The following is a 22,489-nucleotide window of genomic DNA, read 5'->3' as shown; positions in this document are numbered from 1 at the left end:
ATCATTGTCTTTGTAAGCTAGTAATATTTCATTTGAAGGTAGTTTTTCCACGTACATGTCTATGCTGATTAGCAAAGGAAGATATGGTACACCTCCCTGACTACATTAGAATTTACTTTTGAGATTTTATGGAATTTGTTAACCTCTGGAATGCCTGAGATTAAATAAAAATACTGGTTTGAGTTTATATTGAGCTATATATTTCGTCTGTGTGTAATCTATTATGTATAATACATGTATTGCACAGAGTTTATATTGAGCTATATATAGTAGCCAATATTTGGGGCTCTGCTTGGAACATTTTTAGAAAAATATTCTATTTTGATTATATGGCCCGGGAATTAACGTATTTTTATTTTTCATTGCAGATGGAGTCTGGTGGTACAGTTTTGAGTACCAACTGGTCTGATGTAGGTAAAAGGAAAGTTGAAATCAATCCTCCTGATGATATGGAATGGAAAAAGTACTAAATAAATTAATTTGCTCTTACTGTATTGTGTATATTCACCTAATGCCCGTTGTGAATTGATATTGCATTCTTGAATTTTGAACACTGAATATCTTTTTGAAAGATTATACCTCTTTACCTCTTTGTGCTTTAGAAATTATTTTCCTTGAAGTGTTCCAAGTCTAATGAAGAATGAAGATCACATTTTAACATTTCTGTCCTTAAAGATTTCAGACATAGTGAAACTGAATGAAGCATATCATTTGCTCCTAGTTAGATTCATTCTATCCAGTTGTGGGGATAGAGAAATCTTTAATGCTATATTTTGGGTTATTGCCTTATTTTTGATGTAGTATTCTGTCAGTAAGTTATTAGACCTGGCAGCTTTGGGTGAGCATAGATTTTTCACCTTCAGTGTTACAATGTGTTTGCTTTGAAAACCTGCTTTTGAATGGAGTTGTAAATACAATTTTTCTATGAAGATGTTTGGTTTATTTACCTTTTTCTTAAGTTTTTAACGTGAACTTTTGAGAAATTATCACAGGGAATTCCCATTTAGTTCTTTTAATGGGAAGAATTTGTAATTTTAATTGCACTGAGATATTTTGGTTCTTACCTTGCAAATTTCTGTATAAAATGTAGATCTGAGTTTAACACAATGCAAATTTAATTATATCAAGGGTAATCTGTGAAGTTGGTGCAAAGAAGGTTCTAGGAAAGCCAAATTCCACTTGCTTCTTTAACCACAGCAGGATTCCTGAAATTACAGCATTGGTGGGGTTTTTTTGGTATTTTTTTCTTTATTAGAAAATCTATGTTGTCATGTCTCCATGATTACTTTGGTTTCATGGTTTATAACTGCTATGAGACTAAATTAATGTGCATATGTTTAGTATTTACTCAATGCCTAGAATATATAGATATCATGAGAATACAGAAAGTAAAAGACATGATTGTTAACTGCAAAGAGCTTATAAATGTAGCAGGGAGAAAATTAACATTCATGAAGGAACTGTGGAAAGATTGAATGCTGAACTCATTATAAATACACTTTTGAGACAGGAAAATTGTTCTGTGATTAAAATTGTTTACAGTCTAAGCTGTTGTAAAGTATATGGTACAGATGACCTATAGATCTGACTTTATTTTCTCACTATAATTTTCTCAACTGTAACACCCCAGAGGTTGGTCTCAGCTCTGTTAGGTGTCACTAACATTTGTATGGCAAGGCACTACTCTCTACCCTCAGAGCAGGATGAGTGGGAGGCAAATGGGCCATCATTTCACCTTCCAAAACAGTAGGAATTCTGCTTTTTCCTTCCAGTCTTTGTTGTGGAATGTAGGGAAGTTAATAAGGAAAGTTCCAGTAGGGTGATAACAGATAGTGCCCAAACCTGTTGTTGTAGTTTGTTGAAGCATTCTGGAGTTTTTACTTGTCCTTCTGCCCATTTAGAGCTACTATATACTTTTTTTGTTCTTGAAAATTGAAGGAAAAGACAAAATTAAGTTTTTGCTTGGATGAATTTCTAGTTTTCTCCTTAGGGAAATAGGATAGTGACTTCTGTATTCTGTATGTTAAATTTTCTCAGTACCATTAATCCTGAGATGAAGAGGAAGACTATTGCTGCAGAGGCATAGTTGAGGACATACAGCACGACACCAGAGACAAGAATCCTTAGCTGTAGCAAGTTTTCTGTCATTGCCAACCTTCATAATCTTCAACAGGTTTAGGCCTTTCTTAGTTCCTTTATAAATAATCCTTTATAATAGTTCCTTTATAAATAATCATAGTGTCTTAGAGTTGTAATTAAAGGTCCATGATTCTAAATAAAGAAGCGTATTTTTGCCACTTAACTTTTTCTTTCTTAAAAATGACACTATTAAAATAGCTGTTTTTGAATAGGTGCAGTAGCTCATGCTTGTAATCCTAGCACTTTGGGAGGCCAAGGCAGGCAGATCACCTGAGGTCAGGAGTTGCAAGACCAGCCTGGCCAACATGGTGAAACCCCGTCTCTACTAAAAATACAAAAATTAGTTGCGCGTCGTGGCAGGCACCTGTAATCCCAGCTACAGCCAGGGAGAATTGCTTGAACCTGGGAGGCAGAGGTTGCAGTGAGCCAAGATCATGCCACTGCACTCCAGGCTGGGAAACAGTGAGTCTCCATCTCAAAAAAGTAAATACATAAATAAAACAAAAATCTACTACTATTTTTGGTTGTTTTTAAAGGATGTGTTGTCTAGAATAAGCTTACCTATTGGCTAGATTTGCTAAGTGTTGTGGGATTTGGAATTTTGCTGATCTAAGGGGAATTTGTAAAACACATGACTGAAAGCATTATAAAACACACCTGGTCAAATACATTAGATTTATAGGTCAAGGGAATTTTGAAAAGTAGGCTAGCTTGCCGCCCAGTAATCCCACTCTAAAGTACTGCTTTGTTTAGTCATTCTACATAATGGAAGCTTGTAAGCCTCCAGAAAGTTAAAACAAAAAACGAAAAACTTCATTCTGATTAAAAGCCTCTTAACTCTATCCTTATCCTCTGCCATCTCAATGTAAATATTAATTGTTCCCTCTTTGTTTCCAGACCCAATTTTCATTTCTCAAATTTTGGTTTTCTTAGGACTCTAATTAGCCTCTGTTTCTTCAGAATGTATATATTTTTTCGCTTAGTGTTTCCTTTCCTGTTTAAGATTAGTCTTGGAGTACAAGTCTGCCTTGGTCTTGTAGACTTCATCTCTTCTGATTTCCATAATAATAATTTGCACCTTAGGCTGGGCGCGGTGGCTCAAGCCTGTAATCCCAGCACTTTGGGAGGCCGAGGTGGGTGGATCATGAGGTCAAGAGATTGAGACCATCCTGGTCAACATGGTGAAACCCCGTCTCTACTAAAAATACAAAAAAATTAGTTGGGCATGGTGGCACGCGCCTGTAATCCCAGCTACTCGGGAGGCTGAGGCAGGAGAATTGCCTGAACCCAGGAGTCGGAGGTTACAGTGAGCCGAGATCGCGCCATTGCACTCCAGCCTGGGTAACAAGAGCAAAACTCGGTCTCAAAAAAAAAAAAAAGTAATTTGCACCTTGATGACTTTCCAGAGCTCTCCCACTGTCTTCAGAGAATCTTAAATAGAATAATCTGCTGCTTTGAACTCTGCTATCTAGTAATCTCTATAGATATCTATACCACAAGTTTGGAACATCAAGGTCAATTTTGATAATTTCCTATCTTACGTCTTAATACCTATTCAGAGTTGATTGCCAGCTTTCAAGCTCAGTCTTTAGCACTGCACTTGACACTTTGTTTTCTCTTTATAGGGAATGAAATGAAATAGAATGGAGGAGGGTGCTTTGCCTTGGTAACTCCAGTTTTTGAAAACATATTCATTCCTTTTTAAAAAAAATTTTTTTAGAGACCCAGTCTTGCTCTGTCACCAAGGTTGGACTGCAGTGGCGCAATCATGGCTCCAACCCAGGATTTGGAGCCAACAGGATTACTTACTGGGCTCAAGTAATCCTTTTGGCTCAGCTTCCCAAACTGCTGGGATTACAGGTGTGAACCACTGTGCCTGGCCCACATTTTCATTCTCGACTTACAGTAGCCTTCACTTTTCAGGCTCAAATGATTTCTCCCATCTCAGCCTCCCAAGTAGCTGGGACCATAGGCATGCACCACCTCACCAGGCTAATTTTTTTTCCACCATGTGCCCAGAATGGTCTTGAACTCCTGGGCTCAAGTTATCTGCCTGCCTTAGCCTTGCAAAGTGCTGGGATTACAGGAGTGAGCCACCACACCTGCCATGAACTTCAAGTAAATATTTGAAATAGAGATATATCACTATGCTATTATGAATAATTTAGATAGAAATTTTAATTTAGTTCAGTACTTAAATATTTTTTTGGCTATTCTTTCCGACTTTTCCTTCCTCTCTTCCTTCCTCAGCTACCTACATATTAAATTATTGATCTCTGAGATATATCACTCACCCAGAGCAAAATTGCCAATTAATTTACCATCTAATCAGTCTAATGCTGATTAGATTTCTTTGGAATCTTTCCTGTTCATATTGGTGTGCATCTTTCTGAATTTGTAGCTTTACTGACATTTCCAAAAATAGGTAGAAGGTTTCTAGGTGGTATGTTTGTTTTTGTTAGTTACTTGAGACATTTACCCTTTGTAAATGGCTCTAAAGAAGTACATCTTTAGGTAGAAGTACACCTGTTACCAAAACCTTCTAAGAGTATAGATTTCAGTTATTTCTACTTAGAGGAACTAGAGAGATGCTAAAAGCTAAAAGGATAAAATGCTGATTTCTGTGCAGGGAAGGGTCATATGTAGTTTTAAATAAAAGAGATCATCTCTTTTGGTCTGGTTCCCCCTTTCTCCATCTGTGCATTTTTAAAATTATAAGATCGTTTTACACGCACCAAGAGGTTTTATTTTGGGAACTTGTGGGGAAAATACTGGTTTACCTACAAATGTTACTATTTGGAGCCATCCCTGTGATTTGTTTCTGAGATTAATTTAACTCTTAGCCTCACTTCCTACCTTAGTAAAGTTGCCCCTCCAAATCAGCTAAAAAAATGTACAGTGCTAACCCATTACGGCAAATAGTGGTAGTTACTGTTTACTAACATTTCTATGGACCGGGTGTCACTATCTCATGTTTAATAGCCCTTCAGTAGCATCCCATTATTGCAAAGTAGATGGGGCCAAAGTGAAGTTCTTTGCCCAAGTCATTCTACTAGTAAGTAATTGAGCTGGGTTTTAACCCAGGCCTGTCAGACTCCATTACCCATGCATTTGACAACTTCAACCCGGTAATCAGGTCATTAAGCTAGGTGTGGAATAAATGATTTTTATTATCAGATCAGCTGACTGGAAATGAAGCAGGGAATATGCAAGTTAAAGAAGTAATTCTTTTTTTTTTTTTTTTTTTTTGAGGCAGAGTCTCACTCCGTTAACCAAGCTATAGTGCAGTGGCGTGATCTCGGCTCACTGTAACCTCCGCCTTCTGGGTTCAAGCAATTCTTCTGCCTCAGCCTCCTGAGTAGCTGAGATTACAGGTGTGTGCCACCACGCCAGGCTAATTTTTGTATTTTCAGTAGAGACAGGGTTTTACCATGTTGGTCAGGCTGGTCTCGAACTCTTGACTTTGTGATCCACCTGCCTCAGCTTCCCAAAGTGCTGGGATTACAAGCATGAGCCACTGTGCCTGTCAAAGAACTAATTCTTATATATGAACTGGGAAGATACATTCCTAGAGATCCTCACTTTCTTAAGAAGGAAAGCTTATTAGGAATCTAAATCTCTTGCCTCATACAGAAAGTAATTCAAAGAAGTCTGATTTTTGAGATGGTGCTGTTTTTCTCAAATCCAGATCATTACAGAGAAACAGTGTACTTTTAACAACTATTGCAGGTGTAAGAAGACTGGCACATGATGCCAGTGAAATTCTTTTTTTCCTTTAACTTGGGAGCTCTCATACCGGTTCCATTGTACAAATGGCTGAGATTGTTTCAAGGTTCTATTCCTAGAGACATGTTAAGATTTGTGTATCACTGATTTCTCCATAAAATTTGAATGATTCAGATTACTTCCTTTTTTCTAACCATGTTAGCACTCTATATATATGGGTTTTTGTTTTTTGTTTTCTTAATTTTGGCTTGTCTGGAGTTAAATATTTGCTGTGCCTTCACATTTGGATTTTTTCTTATTTTTCCATTAAGACTTCTACCTATATCACTGGCTTTATTTTTTCCTGTAATTAAAGGATTCAGTTATACAAAAAGATGTTTCAAAAACACTGCTATTTACCTACAGGTGATTTTCAGTTTATTAGGAGTTAATAAAAGAATCCTTAATACCTATATGCAGTTTTTTTGAAAAACCATACACTACAATGCATCCACCAAAGCTCTAAATAATAAACAATTGCACATGCTGTTAATACATATTTGGTGCTTTTGTTAAGTATATGAAAAGACAGTATGCTTAGTGGTTAGATGTATGGACTCTGAAGCCATCCTGTTTGGGATCATCCTGGCTACATTGCTTACTAGCTCTGTGACAATGAATAGGTGCGTAATGTCTCTGCACCTCAGTTTTGCATCTATGTAAAGGAGGTGGTAGATAGGATCCACCTCATGCCTCATGCTCTGTTAACGAGTTGTGCGAATTTATATAACTCCACAATTACTTACCTTAATACAAAAGGCTCAAAATAATTGTTTTGTTTTTTGTCCATCTGTATGACAAGTGGCATAAAACCCGACCTGAATTTATAATATGAATAGTCGCATTTTGCTGCAGAAATATCAGTGTGTTTAATTATAGAATACTAGCACCGATCCTGCCTAAATCGTTACAGAATACAGCAGTTGCCCCTTATCTGCGGCAGATACATTCTAAGACCCCCAGTACTGAATGCTGTATATACCATGTTTTTTCCTATACGTATATACCTATGATAAAGTTTATAAATTAGGTACAGTTATTAATCATAAAAGAATAATTATATAATATACTGCAGTAAAATGTGAAAATTTGGACAACTGTTGACTATGGGTCACTGAAATTGTGGAAAGCAAAACTGGGTAAAGGAGAACTGCTATAAATGGTCTATATTGCATTATCTTCTAAAATCCAAAATTCTGAATTCATAAACATGTCTGGTCTGAGGGTTTTAGAATTATGTATCCATGTGTGTGAAGTGCAGAGAGCAGTGCTTCATGTTACAGATAACTTCAGATGATCTCAGGCTGGAAGGCGTAAATCCTAGAGAAGCTTTTTTTGTGTTGTAAGGTAAGTCTTTCAAGATTTGGAATTCTCTATATCATCTAGTTAACAATTGTTAGTGTAATTTATACAATCTGTACTTTGGAGAGCTAAGAGTTCATGAAAAGTTTTTAATTTTAATAATTTTACTTAATTGTTTTTAGCAGCACTTTATAAAGAATCATAAAATATAATGGTGGCAGAAAATATAAACTATATGTAGAATGTTAAGGGACTTCCTTGAGAAGTTCTCTAATTTTCATTTTAATTTCAAATCTCAAAACAGAAGGTAAAAAACTATTAGGATTTGTAAAAAAAAAAAAATATATATATATATAAAATCACGTTGTTTATAAACCACAAATTGTCTTGTTATTTCCATCAGTGAAAAGAAGCTGCTAGATGTTTTTGTAAGAGTCAGTTCATCAGTCTCCTTCTTCTTGCCCCAAATGAATCAGTATGGAACAGATACAACTCTATGGATATTAATATGGGCTCATACTCAGCTGGGAGTTCTCCCACAACTACCACTTTTTACTAATTATCTGTTCTCTAAACTTTTTCCGTGGCTTGAATTGACTAAAAGTGAACACATTCATAAGTAATGAACTTAGGCTAAGGATATATATCCAGTGGGCATGAAACATGCTTAAGAAATTGGATGCATTTCCTTAACTTTATTAACATTATTTTGCTATTGCAGAACAATTGACTTAAAAAACATTACACTTTACCACAGAGACAGCTGTTTTGTAATGGAAGTAGTAACTTATGAATCCAGACTCTTACACTCCCAGTTCTGATACTTTCATAATTGTGTGTTTTGAGGGCAAGTGACTTATCTCAACCTTTTTCTTATTTATATAACACTGGGTGATAATTAACCGTCAGGATAGTGAGGATTTAACAGCTTAAGTCCTGACTCAAATTATGAGATCAATAAATGCTGCTTAAATACAAAGTCCTTGATTTATTTTTCCCCCTCAGTCCTGTTGAGTGATGGAATTCTTTAAAGGAGGGTAGTCTGCCATTTACCAGCTATTCAAGAATTTTCAGAATTCAACTCCAGCCAAAAATTTTAGCCTTATCTCTTGTCACTGCTTTGCTATATACTAAAACTCCCAGCCACACCAGAATCTTCTAGGCTTAGTCAGACTTTTTCTGTAAAGGGCACTTACAATTTCTATTGCGTGTTCAGATCTCTGCTGTGTCTGAATGTCATTTGTTTTCATCCCTCCTTCTGCCCCTCCTGGGCATCTCCAGTTTCCTACTGTGTCAAAACTGAGTTTGTATACTACCTCCAGGAAAGCTGTCTAATCTTTTGCTGCTCTGTTACTGACACTTGTGGCATTGGATTGGGTTATTTGCTTATGGTTGAGACATCATTGGATCCTTTGATGGAGTCATACCAAAACCACAGTGGGTCATGAGCATGCTTGAGAGTGCTGATCTGTTCCTTGTTTGTCACATCAGTACATTACAGTTTATTGATTTCTTCTCCCATGTGACTGAGCTTCTTGGGACGGGGGGACTGGCTTCCATCTTTGTATGTATAGCACCTGGTACCTACAGAACAGGCTCTCAAAATTGGATGGATTTGCTCATGGTCTTTCCACTACACAGATGCCCTTACTTTCTTCCATTCATTCTGTGAAACCTCAATTAGAATATCAGTACTCTTATGAGATTCCCTGCTCCATGCCCTCTACTGAAATGCATTGCAATTCTAGTTGTGATGTGGAGGCACCTTGTTTATGCCTCTGTTATGACACCTTTCATGGTGTCACATGTTTTAGGATTAATTGCAGTTGGGTTTGTTTTACCTTGTGTGTTTTGGTCAGTGTTATTTACTTAAGCTTTGGATCTTTGATACATAGCACTGTGCCTTTAACATAGTATGTACTCAGATATTGGAAATTACTTCATCCTATAGTTTTTTAAATTGGGGTTTTTTTTAAAGTATCAAGGCCTTAAAGTTTATCATTTATTTGTCAATGTAAATAGAATAGCAATTTGTTTTCCAAAAGATGGGGTCTTGCTATGTTGCTCGGGCTGGAGTGCAGTGGCTGTTCACAGGTGTGATAATTGTGCATTATAGCCTCAAAGCCCGGGGCTCAAGTGATCTTGCCTCAGCCTCCTGAGTAGCTGAGACTATAGGCATGCACCACTGCTTCTGACAGGATTGTAATTTTTAAGTATGTTTTTAAGCCACAGCCATGAGAGCGAATTTTACCTACATATTTGGAGGTAGTAACAGTTATGTAACTAATCAAAACCAGTGGGATTTTGTCCAAGTACTTTTTATTTTGCTACTTAATTTTGAGATACTGTGGAGGGGTGTTCTGGTTTTTATTTACTTATTTATTTATTTAGAGATAAGGTCTTGCTCTTTGCCCAGGCTGGAATGTAGGGGCATGGTCACAACTCACTGCAGCCTCCAACTCCTGGGCTCAAGCAGTCTTCCCACCTTGGCCTCCTGAGTAGCTGGGACTACAGGTGTGGGCCACCAGTCCCAGCTAATTCTTAAATTTTGTGTAGAGAGGGGGTCTCCTTGTGTTTCCTAGGTTGGTATCTCAAACTCCTGGGCTCAAGCAATCCTCCCACCTTGGCCTCTCAAAGGGTTATAGGTATAAGCCACTGTGCCCAGCTGTTTGTTTTTAATTGAATGTGCTGAAGTTTAGTTTCTAACTATGTTGGCCATCCTTTAATAAAAAATCTTGAGCCCAAACATCTTGGGTAGAGTACAGGGGAAGCCACATCTTAAAAGACAGGCACGGAATTAGGTTTGAACATATATAGCAATCTGGAAACCAACAGTGATTAATTTATAAGCAGACCAATCTTTGGAGACAAAAGTTTGAATTGCTTACCAGTCCATTTTGTTTTCTGGAATCCCCAAAGAAATTTTGAGATATTGAATAGTAGAAAGCCCTCTTTGATGAGGGTTATATACTTTATTTTTAAACAGTATTAACACCCTTGAGGCCCTTGAAGTCTTTGCTGTCAAAAGCCATATAGTTTTCCTTTGAGCGAGCTTTTACTTAACAGGTAACTGAAAAATAACTTGGTTCATGACATCCACTCATTCATTTATTCATTCAGCAAATACTCATTGATTGCTAAATGTGTGTCAGACACCGAGCTAGGGAATAGGTAAACAAAATTCCCTGCCTTCGTGGGGCTTGGCTTGTGGTGGAGGAAAGAAGCAAAATTTATGTTAAATCATGTTAACAGAAGAGTACAGTAGGCAGTTAAAATTTGATACAGGTAAAGCAAGTGACATTTGAATACAGACTTGAAGGAAGTGAAGGAGTAAGCAATGCAGTTTCTAGAGAAAGCTCATCAATCCACAGGAATGCCACATGTGAAGACTCCAATGCAGGAATGTGCCATGTTTGTGGCAGCTGAGGAGGCTGTGTAGCTTGAGCACTGTGAGCATGGAGTGGAGTTAACTGATAAGTGAAAGGGGGAAGAGGAGGGCAGAGGTCATGTAGGGCCTTGTAGGTAATAGGAGTGAGGTGGTGGCTTGGACCAGGGCTTGTCCCAGCTTAATTTGAAATCCTGTACTCTGTTTCAAAATGTTACCAGTTGTCATTTAAATTAAAAAAAAAAAATTTAATAACATGTACATATAAAGAAATAGTACTAAAGAGTTTACAATAAAAAGCATTAGTCTTCTGCCCACCCCTCCACCCCAGTCCTCAGAGGCAACTGTGGAAAATTTTTTTAGTGACCATTCTCCAAACCCCCAAAATCTCAATCTCTGCAGTAATCTGGGCTGGTCACTTAGTATGCTTTCCCTCACCATTCTGTTTCTGCTTTCATTTTGCTGAAGCTTATCCTCCAGTAGCTTTCAAAGTAAGCATCTAGGTGGATTGGCAGGGGCAGGTTGTGTATACCTGAACTCAACCTGAGTGAAGTTGTCTATCTTATCTTTATACTTGAGCATACATCGAGTGATAGTTGGGTTGGCTGTACAAATTGAGGTTGAAAAGAATGTTTCCTCAGCATTTTGAAGGCATTGTACCATTTTGTTTTCTGGAATCCCCAAAGCCCAGTTTTGCCCTTAGGGAGTCCAGTACTAACTCTTGCATGCTTTTTATCCTTGAAGGGGAATGCTTGTTTTATTTCTTCACTGTTATTTTGTTGGAGTTAGGAAGTGGGGGAAACAATATGTGAAATTGACACTTTAAATTAGAAGTTACATCATTTTTTTTAAAGGGTGGCTTTATCAATACACATTTTTTTTTCAGTCACTGGAATTACTATAAATGTTAGTGCTCGATTTTAGAAAGGAAACTGGAATTTATACATCTAACAAGGATTGCAGCGCTGTTTTATTCTGAACACCTTGATGATATTGATGTGAATTTGAGTTAGAGTTGTTAAAGTCAGATGAACAGAGCGTGTTTTTACGGGCCATCTGCCAAGACTAGAGGTAGCTTTGGACCTTCTTATTCTCTGGAATGCAAACATATTTGCATTCCATCCCCTGTCAATATGAGGAGACAAAGAAAAATTAAGTCAGGATTTTAGGGCTGAAATGGATCTTAAATACTATGTAGTCCAAACCTTTGGTTTTATAAACGCACTTTTCCCAGAGTGCCATCATCTCATATACTCTTTTCTTCATAACAGGTTTTTAGTGTAACTCACTTAGATGGTTATTATAGACTCTTTCTTAAAATTTATTTATCCTGATTTTTTTTTAAAACAGGGTCTTGCTCTGCTGTCCAGGCACACAGCTCAGTTATAGCTCACTGTAATCTCCAACTCTTGGAATCAAGTGATCCTCCTGCCTTAGCCTCCCAAGTAGCTGGGACTACACTACTAGTACACTAAGCTAATTTTAAAAAATAAGTTTTTCTTTTTTTTTTTTTTTGTAGAGACAGGGTCTTTCTGTGTTGCCCAGGCTGCTCTCTTACCTCCTGACCTCAAGCAATCTCTTGCCTTTGGCTTCCCAAAGTTCTGGGATTGCAGACATGAGCCACTATGCTTAGCTGATTTATCCTCTGCTGACCTTCAGACAACTAAAATTAACATTGGGCAGATATTTTGTATAATACATAGGGTAATTGTTCTTAAGTTTGTTGGTGAGTAACCCTCACCTGGGAAGCTTGTTTTTAAAAATGTAGACCTTCATTACTCCAGAGATTCTGAATTAGTACCTTTGGTAGAGGATCCAGTAAATCTTTGTTTTTAAGGAACTGATGGTTTTGAAGCAGGTGACCTGGAGGACTGCATGTAGAACACAGTGATGTCAAGGAGTAAAGAAAAGAGAAGTGAGATTAGCACTAATCACCTCTAATGCCTTATTTCCAATAAAGTTTAAGGAAGAGGAAAAGCTACTTGGGGGCTTGTTCCTTTGAAGGTTTTGTTTCTCTCTTAAAGTAGAAATTAAAAGGTAGATGAGAGATGCTAACTGATCCTTTTTTTCTTCTTTGATTAGAACGTTGGGGGTCATTATGATTAAGTTATTGAATCCATGATGAAAAAAAATCAAATGTTTGTTTCAATCAAAGTGAAACAAAATGAAAATATTTGGGCTAGACACTACTTTGTCACTGCTAAAATATTACTAGTACTGAGCAGAGAAATAGAGCCATGGCATATACTAATTAATAATGAGGTATTATTTAGCAACTAGAATGTTCTCAGATGATGCCTGTCTAATTACACATAGGTGCTAAGTGAATGTTAAAAATTATGGTGCTGGTTGAATAGACAGATAGTTTGTGTTAGGGCACATCCCATGGAGATTTTTTTACTACTTAATTTTTTAGAGTTACCTCAGTAACAACAGGCAGGAATATAGTTTTAATTGAAACGAAACCACTTGCGTTTAACAGCATTAGTCCTCCTAAGAAAAAGTTTTCTGCTCTAGCTTATGATAGGTCTTCTACTTAGCATACAGCAAATTTAGCATAAAAGATGGTTATTATCTAGGCTGATGAAATATTGACAACTGAAAATAAAATTCTTAGCAATTAAATAATTCATACCTTAGAAGGAACCCCGAAAGACAGGAAGCCATAGAGATCCTGCTTTTTTAAAAAAGTGATTTCAAGTAAGTTTGCAAATACAATGCTAGTAAAAAGTATATGAGGTATTTCTTTCAAACTATCTTGTGACTATTAGAATTTTTATAGCCATGTGCAGAAGAGAGAAAAGGGGTTGGATTTTCTGTGATTCTGATTCAGTTTTAAGAATTTGGTATGAAGAGAATTTTTTCAAAGGAGCAGGCACAAAGGTGAGAACAGGAATACAAAACACAGCATCTGTAAATTAATAAGAGGGAATTTAAAGTGGGGTGTATCTTAAAACAGATGGTTTTGAATAATTTGATGTTTTCAACCAATGACTTAATATAACTTAGTGGGTATACTATTTCCAGTCCCATTACTGATTTTTATCCCTTTGTGATAACATACACCCTAATAAAGACTGACTCCTATATATTTGATTTTAAAACTATTAAGCTGTAAAAAAAAGGTTCAGTAAGCCAAACACCTTAGAAAATAGCTTCAGCTATTTGCTATGTTTAGATTATATATGCATACAAGTATTTATGTATAGATGTACTTACCTTACACAGTAAGTACCTAAAAATTGTAAATTGAGTACTTTTGAATGTAAGCAGTTGAAGTAAAACCTGTGGTGAGTTCTTCAGTCAGTCAACACTAAACCTGTTTTGTAAATTTAATGCTAGAATTATATTGGACTTTCTCAAAATGAAGCATACCTATATATGCATATAGTATATGAGCATGCATATATGTACAAAAGCCCTTCAAAAGGACTTCAGCTTTCTTTTATAAACACCAAAACACATACTGCCTGTAAATTGTTTTTGCTGCAATTTGTATCATTAACTCTCAAATTTACATCTTCATGTTTGAGGTATACTTTTAGGACTGTCTATGCATGTAGACTTTTGTCAACTCCCTCCTACTCCCTCAATAAATCATTTAACTTCAAAAATATATTGTGACCATTTTTATAAAATACATGTTCGTAAAACAAATCAGCATATTTAGCTTATCCAGAAAAAAGTCAATCCACCCAAAGAATTTCTATTTTGTAAAAATGTAGCTTGTATTTCAGTATAATAAAATCTGATGTAAGAAATAAACTTGATGGGTTTAAGTGATTATTCTTAGTATATCTACTTTTTTAGTGTCATGGTTATTTGAGGTGGTGGTAGAAGGGGAGGTGTAAAAACGTAAGTTTTTGCAGCCAGAAAACGTTTTCCATGTGCTGACTAAATGGCAGCTGTCACATCTTTCCTTCCATTTGGAGTCAAACTAGGACCTTGAAATCTAACTTGAGATGTTCCATCAGGATTGGTTTGTACCACCACTGAAAATTAAATGAGTATCTGTAATAAAGTACCAGCAGTACATATATGTCTATACACACATACTGATATTTCAGTCCAGATTCAGCACAGCAGACTGGGTATTTGCAACTTTTAGACTAGCCTGGTTAAAGGTAATTCAGGGAATTAGTACCATGTTGTCAAGGAGTTTGTAATTCTTCCCTGTTCTCTCTTTCTTTATTGAATGCTCATCTGTCCACTTCTCTTTCAAAGTAGGCCCTTATTTTCATCCTTGAATACAATTTAAGTCTCCTTTGTCATTCCTATTCTTAATCCAACCTTGAATTTTTCCTCTTCTTAAATCATCCTAATTTTTTTCTGTTCAATTGATGTCCTTGGATATTTAGTGACATTCCACACAGCATAATCCCTTTACCTGTTAGAAGTAAATTGTCCACCACCTATATTTTCATCTAATTAAGAAGCTTTGAAAGGAAGCATTTTTTCAAAAGGCAGCATTCCCTTATGACCTGCTGTCCTTACTAAGATGCCTCTTTAGCCTGTATGGCACCTGCTCAGTTTTCACATGGGAAGCTACCTAGGGGGATTCATTTAAGGTGAAAACTTAACCAGCTCCCTCCTTGGCCTGCAACTTTTTATTGGTTTCCGATTTCCTATACACACATACACATAAAATCCCCAAATTAACATGCCACTTAAAGCTTCTGCCTACAATTCCATCTTGATATTTCCTACCCTGATCTGAATGCTGTTTCCCTGCTTGTACCGTACAGCTTCACGTCTGTGGTCTTTCTCAAACTCCCTCTGCCTGGAATGCAAATCCTCTGTCACCTTTACTTGGCTAACTCCTGCTCATCCTTGAAAATATAGAAAGTAGGCATTCTCCAAGAAGTCCATTGCCTCCATCTTTATCAAGGCTGTGGTCTGCTGAACCCTTATTATCTGTATCTCTTGTAAGACCATATGCTCTTCTGGGCTGGGATCACTAAATAATTCTCTTTCTTTTTAGAACCCAGTACAGGTTGCTGAGCCATGGGGGTGGGAGATGATATGCAGAGCCATTGGCACATTATTTGTTTAATTAATAGAATAACAACAGTTTTAAAGACTAAACCTAAACTTCATAACTGTAGGAAGGAGGTGCTTTCTGAGAACAGTGTGACCATTACATGTCATTATGGTGTCTTTCCTCTTCAGAGACCTATGTTTGCTATATATTTAATTAAATGGAGGGGTCTGAGTGTTCATCTGAAAACAGGGTTTTAAAATTCTTTATCATTTTACAGACTTTAATTGGAAAACACCAGTATTAGGGGTTTACTGTGCATTACACAATAATAAGATGTATTCTGAATATGAGAGTGTAGTGAGATCGTGGCATCAAGACCTTTCTGTCATCTCAGAATCCTGCGTTTTGGAAAACTTACTTTTATTTTCCTTAGGAGGTTGTTTATTTCTCGAACTGTGGGATGCAAAATGAAATGTCAGAAATATGAAATACCTGCTCATCTTCTTGATCTAATATTTCAGTTTCTAAAGACGGTCCTTGTTCCTGAGAGACTTACTTTATGTCATTATACATAAATAAGCTGTTCCTCCTCAGCTGTACCTGCCAAGCAACACTCAGCCCTGTTACTAGGAGAGTAACTTACTTGGTAATTGGACTACAGCAGCAGCCTGATTTGTACTACAAAGGTAAAAATCATTATGCTTCTTCATGCCCAGTGACCACTTACTGAAAACAGATTGAGAAAGGTGTGAAGACTTGCTTATCAGAATGTCAGTAAAGTCCTTCCTCCCCACAAGTCTGATTTATCTTGGACTGCATTTTTCTTTATCCTAGTTCGCTTTTCCTGGAGGTGACTGTTAACACAGGTCACATGCCAGGGCACTCAAATAATTCCCCATGAGCTTCCACACAGGCTAAAAATGTTCACTTTTAGGTAGATTCCATTATATATCCTTTCCTTTTTGCTAATGTATGTTTTTATCTGGAAGTTCTGGGGGCACGTTTACAAGAGGAAGAACAAAAAAGATTAAGAACAGTTGAGGAATTCTGTACAAATAATGAGTTATTTTCACGACTTAAAAGGAGCTCAAGTGTACAATTGAGATTTTTGACAAATTGTAGATAATTTTTCATGTTTATTTAAAATAGCTTTGAAGATGCAAGCAAGGAAGACATGGCAAAGCAAAGCAAATAAAAAATAACATATAATAAAGGGGTTATGGCAGTTTAGACTTGAACTACCCTTTCAGTACATTTGCACATACTAAAGTTCTGGAAAACAGTTGAGAAAAATTCCAAGATTTTCAAGAATAACCGCTCAGGTTGAGTGTAAAAATACTTTGTGGTCCCACTGGCATCAACATGCCTTATGCTGCTTTGGTTGTCTCTTCAGCTAGTTCTTACTTTACAATACGTGATACATAAAGTGATTTCACACCATGCCCAAGATACGGGCCACCCACCAGCTACATGGCATGATGACTCTGCAGGCTGAACGGCAGCCCTGATAATTATAAGGCCATGGGTAATAGCCCCCCAGGGGTTCACAGATCTTCTGACAGTGGGTGTAGCTCCGCCTACATTCTATACAACAGATTCCTTCATGATCCAGTCTAGGGTCGAACGTCATGCTTTCACCTTCCTGCTGCTGTGAAATAAAAGATAATTATTTGTGGTAACTGCATAATGAGGTCATAGCATGCATGTTATTTTTAAATAAGATTGCGAATTTTCCACTGCTACAAGAAATCGTAATCTGCTATAAAGAGTTTCGATCTTGTTAACCTGCTGTCATTCAGAATTCCTTCTGACACCAAGGACTCTACGCTTACCTCACTTGTCACTGACAAGAAAGTTTTGTCTTTTAAAACAATATCCTGAAGTTTCTCCATGCCTTTAATGAACTATGGTTACCACTCAGTAACTCAGCTTGTTTTAAGTAGGAAAGCAAAAAGGAAGCATTCTGATAAGTAGCATTTCTGCCACTGCTAATTCTAAGTCAGAAGCTTGTGACTTCTTGCAGTAGCAGCTTCCAGGGCTCTTAGAAGCACATTTTGAAATTCATCAATCTAGGCTAAAGACATTTCAATTCTAGTTGCACTGGCTCTGAGAACACAAGTCGTTTGGTTTCTCCTGCTTTCATTTCAGTACAGAATGGGGATGCTATCTCAATGGGGACGAAGGGGACTCAGGAAAAGACTCCACAAAAACATGTAAAATTCAAGGCCTTAAACTTTACTTTGTAGTTCTTTATGTAAGCATAGTTACATAAACACGGGATTTTATTGATGAAGTAAAAATCTCATTTTCACTCCTGGTGAGATTACAGAACTGAAAGGAACTCCCATTTCTCCCAAACCTGCCCGGTTTGCATATCTGGTTTTCCTTTTCGGGGATTTACTTCTAAAGGTAGAGGTTCTGTATTTTTAATATGGTATTGAAGTAAATGTTCCCAAGAAGCTCTTATCTTTAAATTCTTGATTCAATTTGAGCCTCTTTCCTAAAGTTAGCTGATTCTGGTGTTTAAACAAAAAGTCTTTCATCTTAATTTGGGATGGGGGAAGGTTATTAAAAATTTCAGCTGGGCAGTGGCTCATGCCTGTAATCCCAGCACTCTGGGAGGCCAAGGCAGGTGTATCACCTGAGGTCAGGAGTTTGAGACCAGCCTGACCAATATGGTGAAACCTCATCTCTACTAAAAATTAAAATTAGCCGAGCATGGTGGTGGACACCTGTAATTCCAGCTACTTGGGGGGCTGAGGCAGGAGACGCTCTTGAACCTGGGAGGTGGAGGTTGCAGTGAGCCAAGACTGCGCCATTGCACTCCAACTTGGGCAACAAGAGCGAAACTCCATCCCCCCAAAAAATTTTTTTTTCCAAACGTTCTGGAAAGTAGAGAAGATTATATATTGAACACCAATAGACTCATCATCTAGATTGGACAGTTGCTAACCTTTGTCAAATTTGCTTTTCCCCTTCCTGCAACAGCAAAAAGTAAATAATTTATATGTTCATCAAAGCAAAACTAGTATTTTGAAGTAAATTCTGAAGTGAATTTAAAGAGAATTGAGGGAATTGTGACATTCCATCCGTCCATCCATTCATTGTAATATACCCCCAAATAGGGATATTTTCCTAGATCTACAACCACATTGCCATTATCACAAAATTAACAACACGATCTGATACAACCTATATTCAAGTTATGTCATCAAAATATCATTTATTATCTTATTCCAAGACTGGATCCAGGGCAAAATCACATCCTGCCCTTCTACAAAGGTGCTAATGCCCTCACCCCTGAAGCCAGATTCAGCCTGCCCAGCTCTCTAGGGAATAAACTATGTTAAGTTTTGTTTGCCTACTCAGATTTTATTATTATTATTCAAGCTAAGGGAGTGAAGTAACGTGGTGTCCTGAATTTTCTGATAAGCCTTTGGTTATTTAGAAAATACTTGTTGCTCCAAGTTTTTCTAAAATATTTTTTAAATGATAAACTAGGAAATATATTTGCAACACATGAAATAGTGTTGGACTGAATAGGCTACATAGAAAAATGTGCAAATGACTTCATATATGAAAAGATGCTCAACCTTACACATAATTAAAGACAGGCAATATAAAACAACCAGGGGGTAAAATTTACACCCAAGAAATCGGGGAAAGTTTTTTTTTTTTTTAAGTTTGATAATAAGTGGGTCCTTTCATTACTGTTTGCAGACATACAGCAGATGTAATTCCTTGAAAGGCAATTTGATATCCTCCACTGAAATGTAAACTACTTCGATGAAGGAGGCTCATGCTTCAGTATTTATGCTAAAGATACACTTCCATGTGTGTACAAAGAGGCATAATACTAATAGCTAACATTGAGAAAGCTACTGCTCACCTATGTGTGCCAAGCCCTGTGTTAAGAGCTCCACCTGCATTCCCTTGATTTACTTTCTCATAATCCTGCAAGTCAAGTACAAGATTGTGTCCTGTAACAGTACTTGCAACAGCAAAAAGGAAATAATTTGTACTCATGAAAACATAACTAGTTAAATTTCATTTATGTATACAATGAGTTACTATTAAATGAATAGCCATTAAATGAATGAGGTGCTACATAGGAAAAATACTGTAACTGGAAAGAAAGCGAGGTATAAAAGTTTTGTTTTAAAATGTGTGTGTGTGTGTGTGTGTGTGTGTGTGTGTGTGTACTTATGCAAAGAAACTGGGCAAATAGTCATTGTTAATAGGTTGCTTTTAGGAGGGTGTCTGGGGTGGAAGGGAAACACTTTTCATAATATACCTTTTTGGACTGTTTTTTAAAAATTTCTGCATGTGTTTTTTATTTTTAAATTTTATTTATTTATGAGTCGAAGTCTTGCTCTGTCACCCATGCTGGAGTGCAATAGCATGATCTCGGCTTACTGCAACCTCCGTGTCCTGGGTTCAAGCGATCCTCCTGCCTCAGTCTTCCAAGTAGCTGGGACTACAGGTGCTCATCCCTGCGCCCAGCTAATTTTTTGTATTTTTAGTAGAGACGGGGTTTCATCATGTTGGCCAGGCTGGTCTCGAACTCCTGACCTCAGGTGATCCGCCCACCTCAGCCTCCCAAAGTGCTGGGATTACAGGCGTGAGCCACCGTGCCTGGTCCATATTTTTTATTTTAAAAGCTAGTTACAAATAAATACTTATTTTACTTTTTCATTTCCTGCAAAGTATAATGGTAAATATATTGTGGAAGATTTGAGTTTTTAGCACCTCTGTGTCATCCTCACAAATATCACTTCTCAGTGTTTCAGCCTAAAGTGTCTTACATCTAACATGGGTCTATTCTCTAACTGGACTGAGAGCCCCTGAGGGCAGAAGCTTCTCCTGACTGTGCACAGAGCCTGCCTGGTAGAGCACGTGCCTAAATGAATGTCTGTTGAATAAATGAATAAAGTGGATATAAAGAGGGAACGAGAATACTTCCATTCCTTGTGTCACCTCTTGGGAGCACTCAAGGAAACATTTTCAAATAATCAAATTCCTGATATGAATTTGTTTTCACGAATTTGCATGTGACTCAAAAAAGGAGAGAGGAAAGGAGAGAAAACAACTGAATAAGGGTTACCAGCCAATCAGGATTTTACATTTCAGAGGTAATGCGTAAGTGTTCTTACCCTTAATTATAAATCTTGCAACAGGTTGGTCACGGTGGCTTATACCTGTAATCCCCAGCACTTTGGGAGGCAGAGGTGGGTGGATCACCTGAGGTCAGGAGTTCAAGACCAGCCTGCCGAACATGGTGAAACCCTGTCTCTCCTAAAAACAAACAAACAAACAAAACCCAGCCCAGTGTGGTGGCCGGCACCTGTAATCCCAGCTATTTGGGGGCCTGAGGCAGGAGAATCGCTTGAACTTGGGAGGTGGAGGTTACAGTGAGCTGAGATCATGCCACTGCACTCCAGCCTGGGCAACAGAGCAAAACTCCGTCTCAAAAACAAACAAGCAAAACCTTGCATCAAATGAAGATGTATTTTTAAAATAATTGAGAAGTTGAATACTAAATGATCATTTGAAACCTCAAGTACAAACACCATTTCAGCACTGTTTTGTTTTGTTTGTTTGTTTGTTTGTTTGAGACAGAGTCTCGCCCTGTCACCCAGGCTGGAGTGCAATGGCCTGATCTTGGCTCACTGAAACCTCTGCCTCCCAGGTTCAAGTGATTCTCGTGCCTCAGCCTCCTGAGCAGCTGGGATTACAGGTACGTGCCACCACACCTGGCTAATTTTTTGTATCTTTAGTAGAGACAGGGTTTTACCATGTTGGCCAGGCTGGTCTTGAACTCCTAACCTCACGATCTGCCCACCTTGGCCTTACAAAGTGCTGGAATTACAGGCATGAGTCATCACACCTGGCCTCGCCACTATGTTTAATGCATCTCTCTAAGCATGTCATAAAGCACCGACACGCACGTGGTAAGGATTGTCGGGATTGAAGGCTTGTGAGTCCTCTTGAACACTGGGTCTGGTTTCATTATTCAGTCTTCCAGCGCCTGGGCTGCCCTGTGGTCCACTGCGTGGTCTTCTCGTGGTAGGTGGAACAATTTTTCTTACCACTTCTCTTCTTTCCCTCTGGATTTCTGCAAAAATTTCTGTAAATTAATCCCTTTATTTGAGCAGTTAAGGAAATTAGATCTGTGTTTATCAGGGTGAAAAACATAGGAAAAGGAAATCAAAGTGTGTATATGACCAGATGCTTTAAAAGTTTTTTTTACTGATGTTTGTAGTGAAAAAGCACATTTTAGAGTCTTGGGCTAGTAGTTAAACATACAAATAATCTGAATTTGGTTTTGTAATAGGAATTGAAAACAACATTGTAAGATGGCCCGGCAAACCTCAACACCACCCTCCCCTCTTTCTTTTGGTCTGCCGTCACTGCTGGGGCTGAGAAAATAAAACACCACACGTTTCCCCAGTTTCCTTTGCAATTAGAATTGGCCAGGTGAGACATATCTGACCAGGGAGACGTCAGCAGAAGATGCTAGTGCAGTTTCTAGGAAAGCTTTTGTTTTCTCGGTAAAATGGGACAGATAGGGTTCCCTGTCTTGTTTTCCTTTCTTGAATGCAGATGTGATATCTGGAGTTATGAGAGCCAACTATGACTATGAAGTGATAGGCACCATAAGCCAGCATACTACAGGTAGTAAAATGGTAACCAGAAAGAGACTTGATGGTATCATTGAATACCTGATAGTGTCAAAAACCTCCTCTCTCTAGACTCCTGGCTATATGAAAAAAAAAAAAAAAAAAAACAACAACCTGTATTTGTTGAAACTGCTGTTGATCAAATATTCTGTTAATTGCAGTCCTAAGTATTCCTAATGGATTGACTGTATCCGTATAAAGCTTTACAGTTTGCAGGGGAAATATTATCTTGGTTTA

The 22,489-nt window shown here is 37.6% G+C and overlaps 2 protein-coding genes across 5 annotated transcripts in view; one reads left to right on the top strand and one right to left on the bottom strand.

The window, feature by feature from the left end:
* Positions 1-14,205, top strand: part of SUGT1 (SGT1 homolog, MIS12 kinetochore complex assembly cochaperone) — a 53,359-nt gene extending 39,154 nt beyond the window's left edge. For both annotated transcript variants that reach the window (XM_003927186.4, XM_074387648.1), the window contains one exon: positions 369-14,205. In XM_003927186.4, the coding sequence (XP_003927235.1) occupies positions 369-470 (102 nt within the window). In that variant the 3' untranslated portion in view covers positions 471-14,205. The remainder of the gene's footprint in view (positions 1-368) is intronic.
* Positions 14,206-16,664: 2,459 nt separating this feature from the next.
* CNMD (chondromodulin) overlaps positions 16,665-22,489 on the bottom strand; it is a 38,305-nt gene continuing 32,480 nt past the window's right edge. The window contains exons 6-7 of one of the 3 annotated variants that reach the window (XM_010337921.2): positions 21,521-21,687; positions 16,665-17,217 (exon numbers count right to left, since the gene is read on the bottom strand). In XM_010337921.2, coding sequence (XP_010336223.2) covers positions 17,005-17,217; positions 21,521-21,687 — 380 coding nt within the window. In that variant the 3' untranslated portion in view covers positions 16,665-17,004. Of the gene's footprint in view, positions 17,221-20,725; positions 21,688-22,489 lie in introns of all 3 variants that reach the window. The other 2 variants (XM_003927188.3, XR_012514354.1) reach the window with 2 other exon arrangements.

Source organism: Saimiri boliviensis, chromosome 16 (assembly GCF_048565385.1).
Source record: "Saimiri boliviensis isolate mSaiBol1 chromosome 16, mSaiBol1.pri, whole genome shotgun sequence".
In the NCBI taxonomy this organism is placed as follows: domain Eukaryota; kingdom Metazoa; phylum Chordata; class Mammalia; order Primates; family Cebidae; genus Saimiri; species Saimiri boliviensis.
The sequence above is the reverse complement of the archived record's forward strand: the minus strand, read 5'-3'. Positions and strand labels throughout refer to the sequence as shown.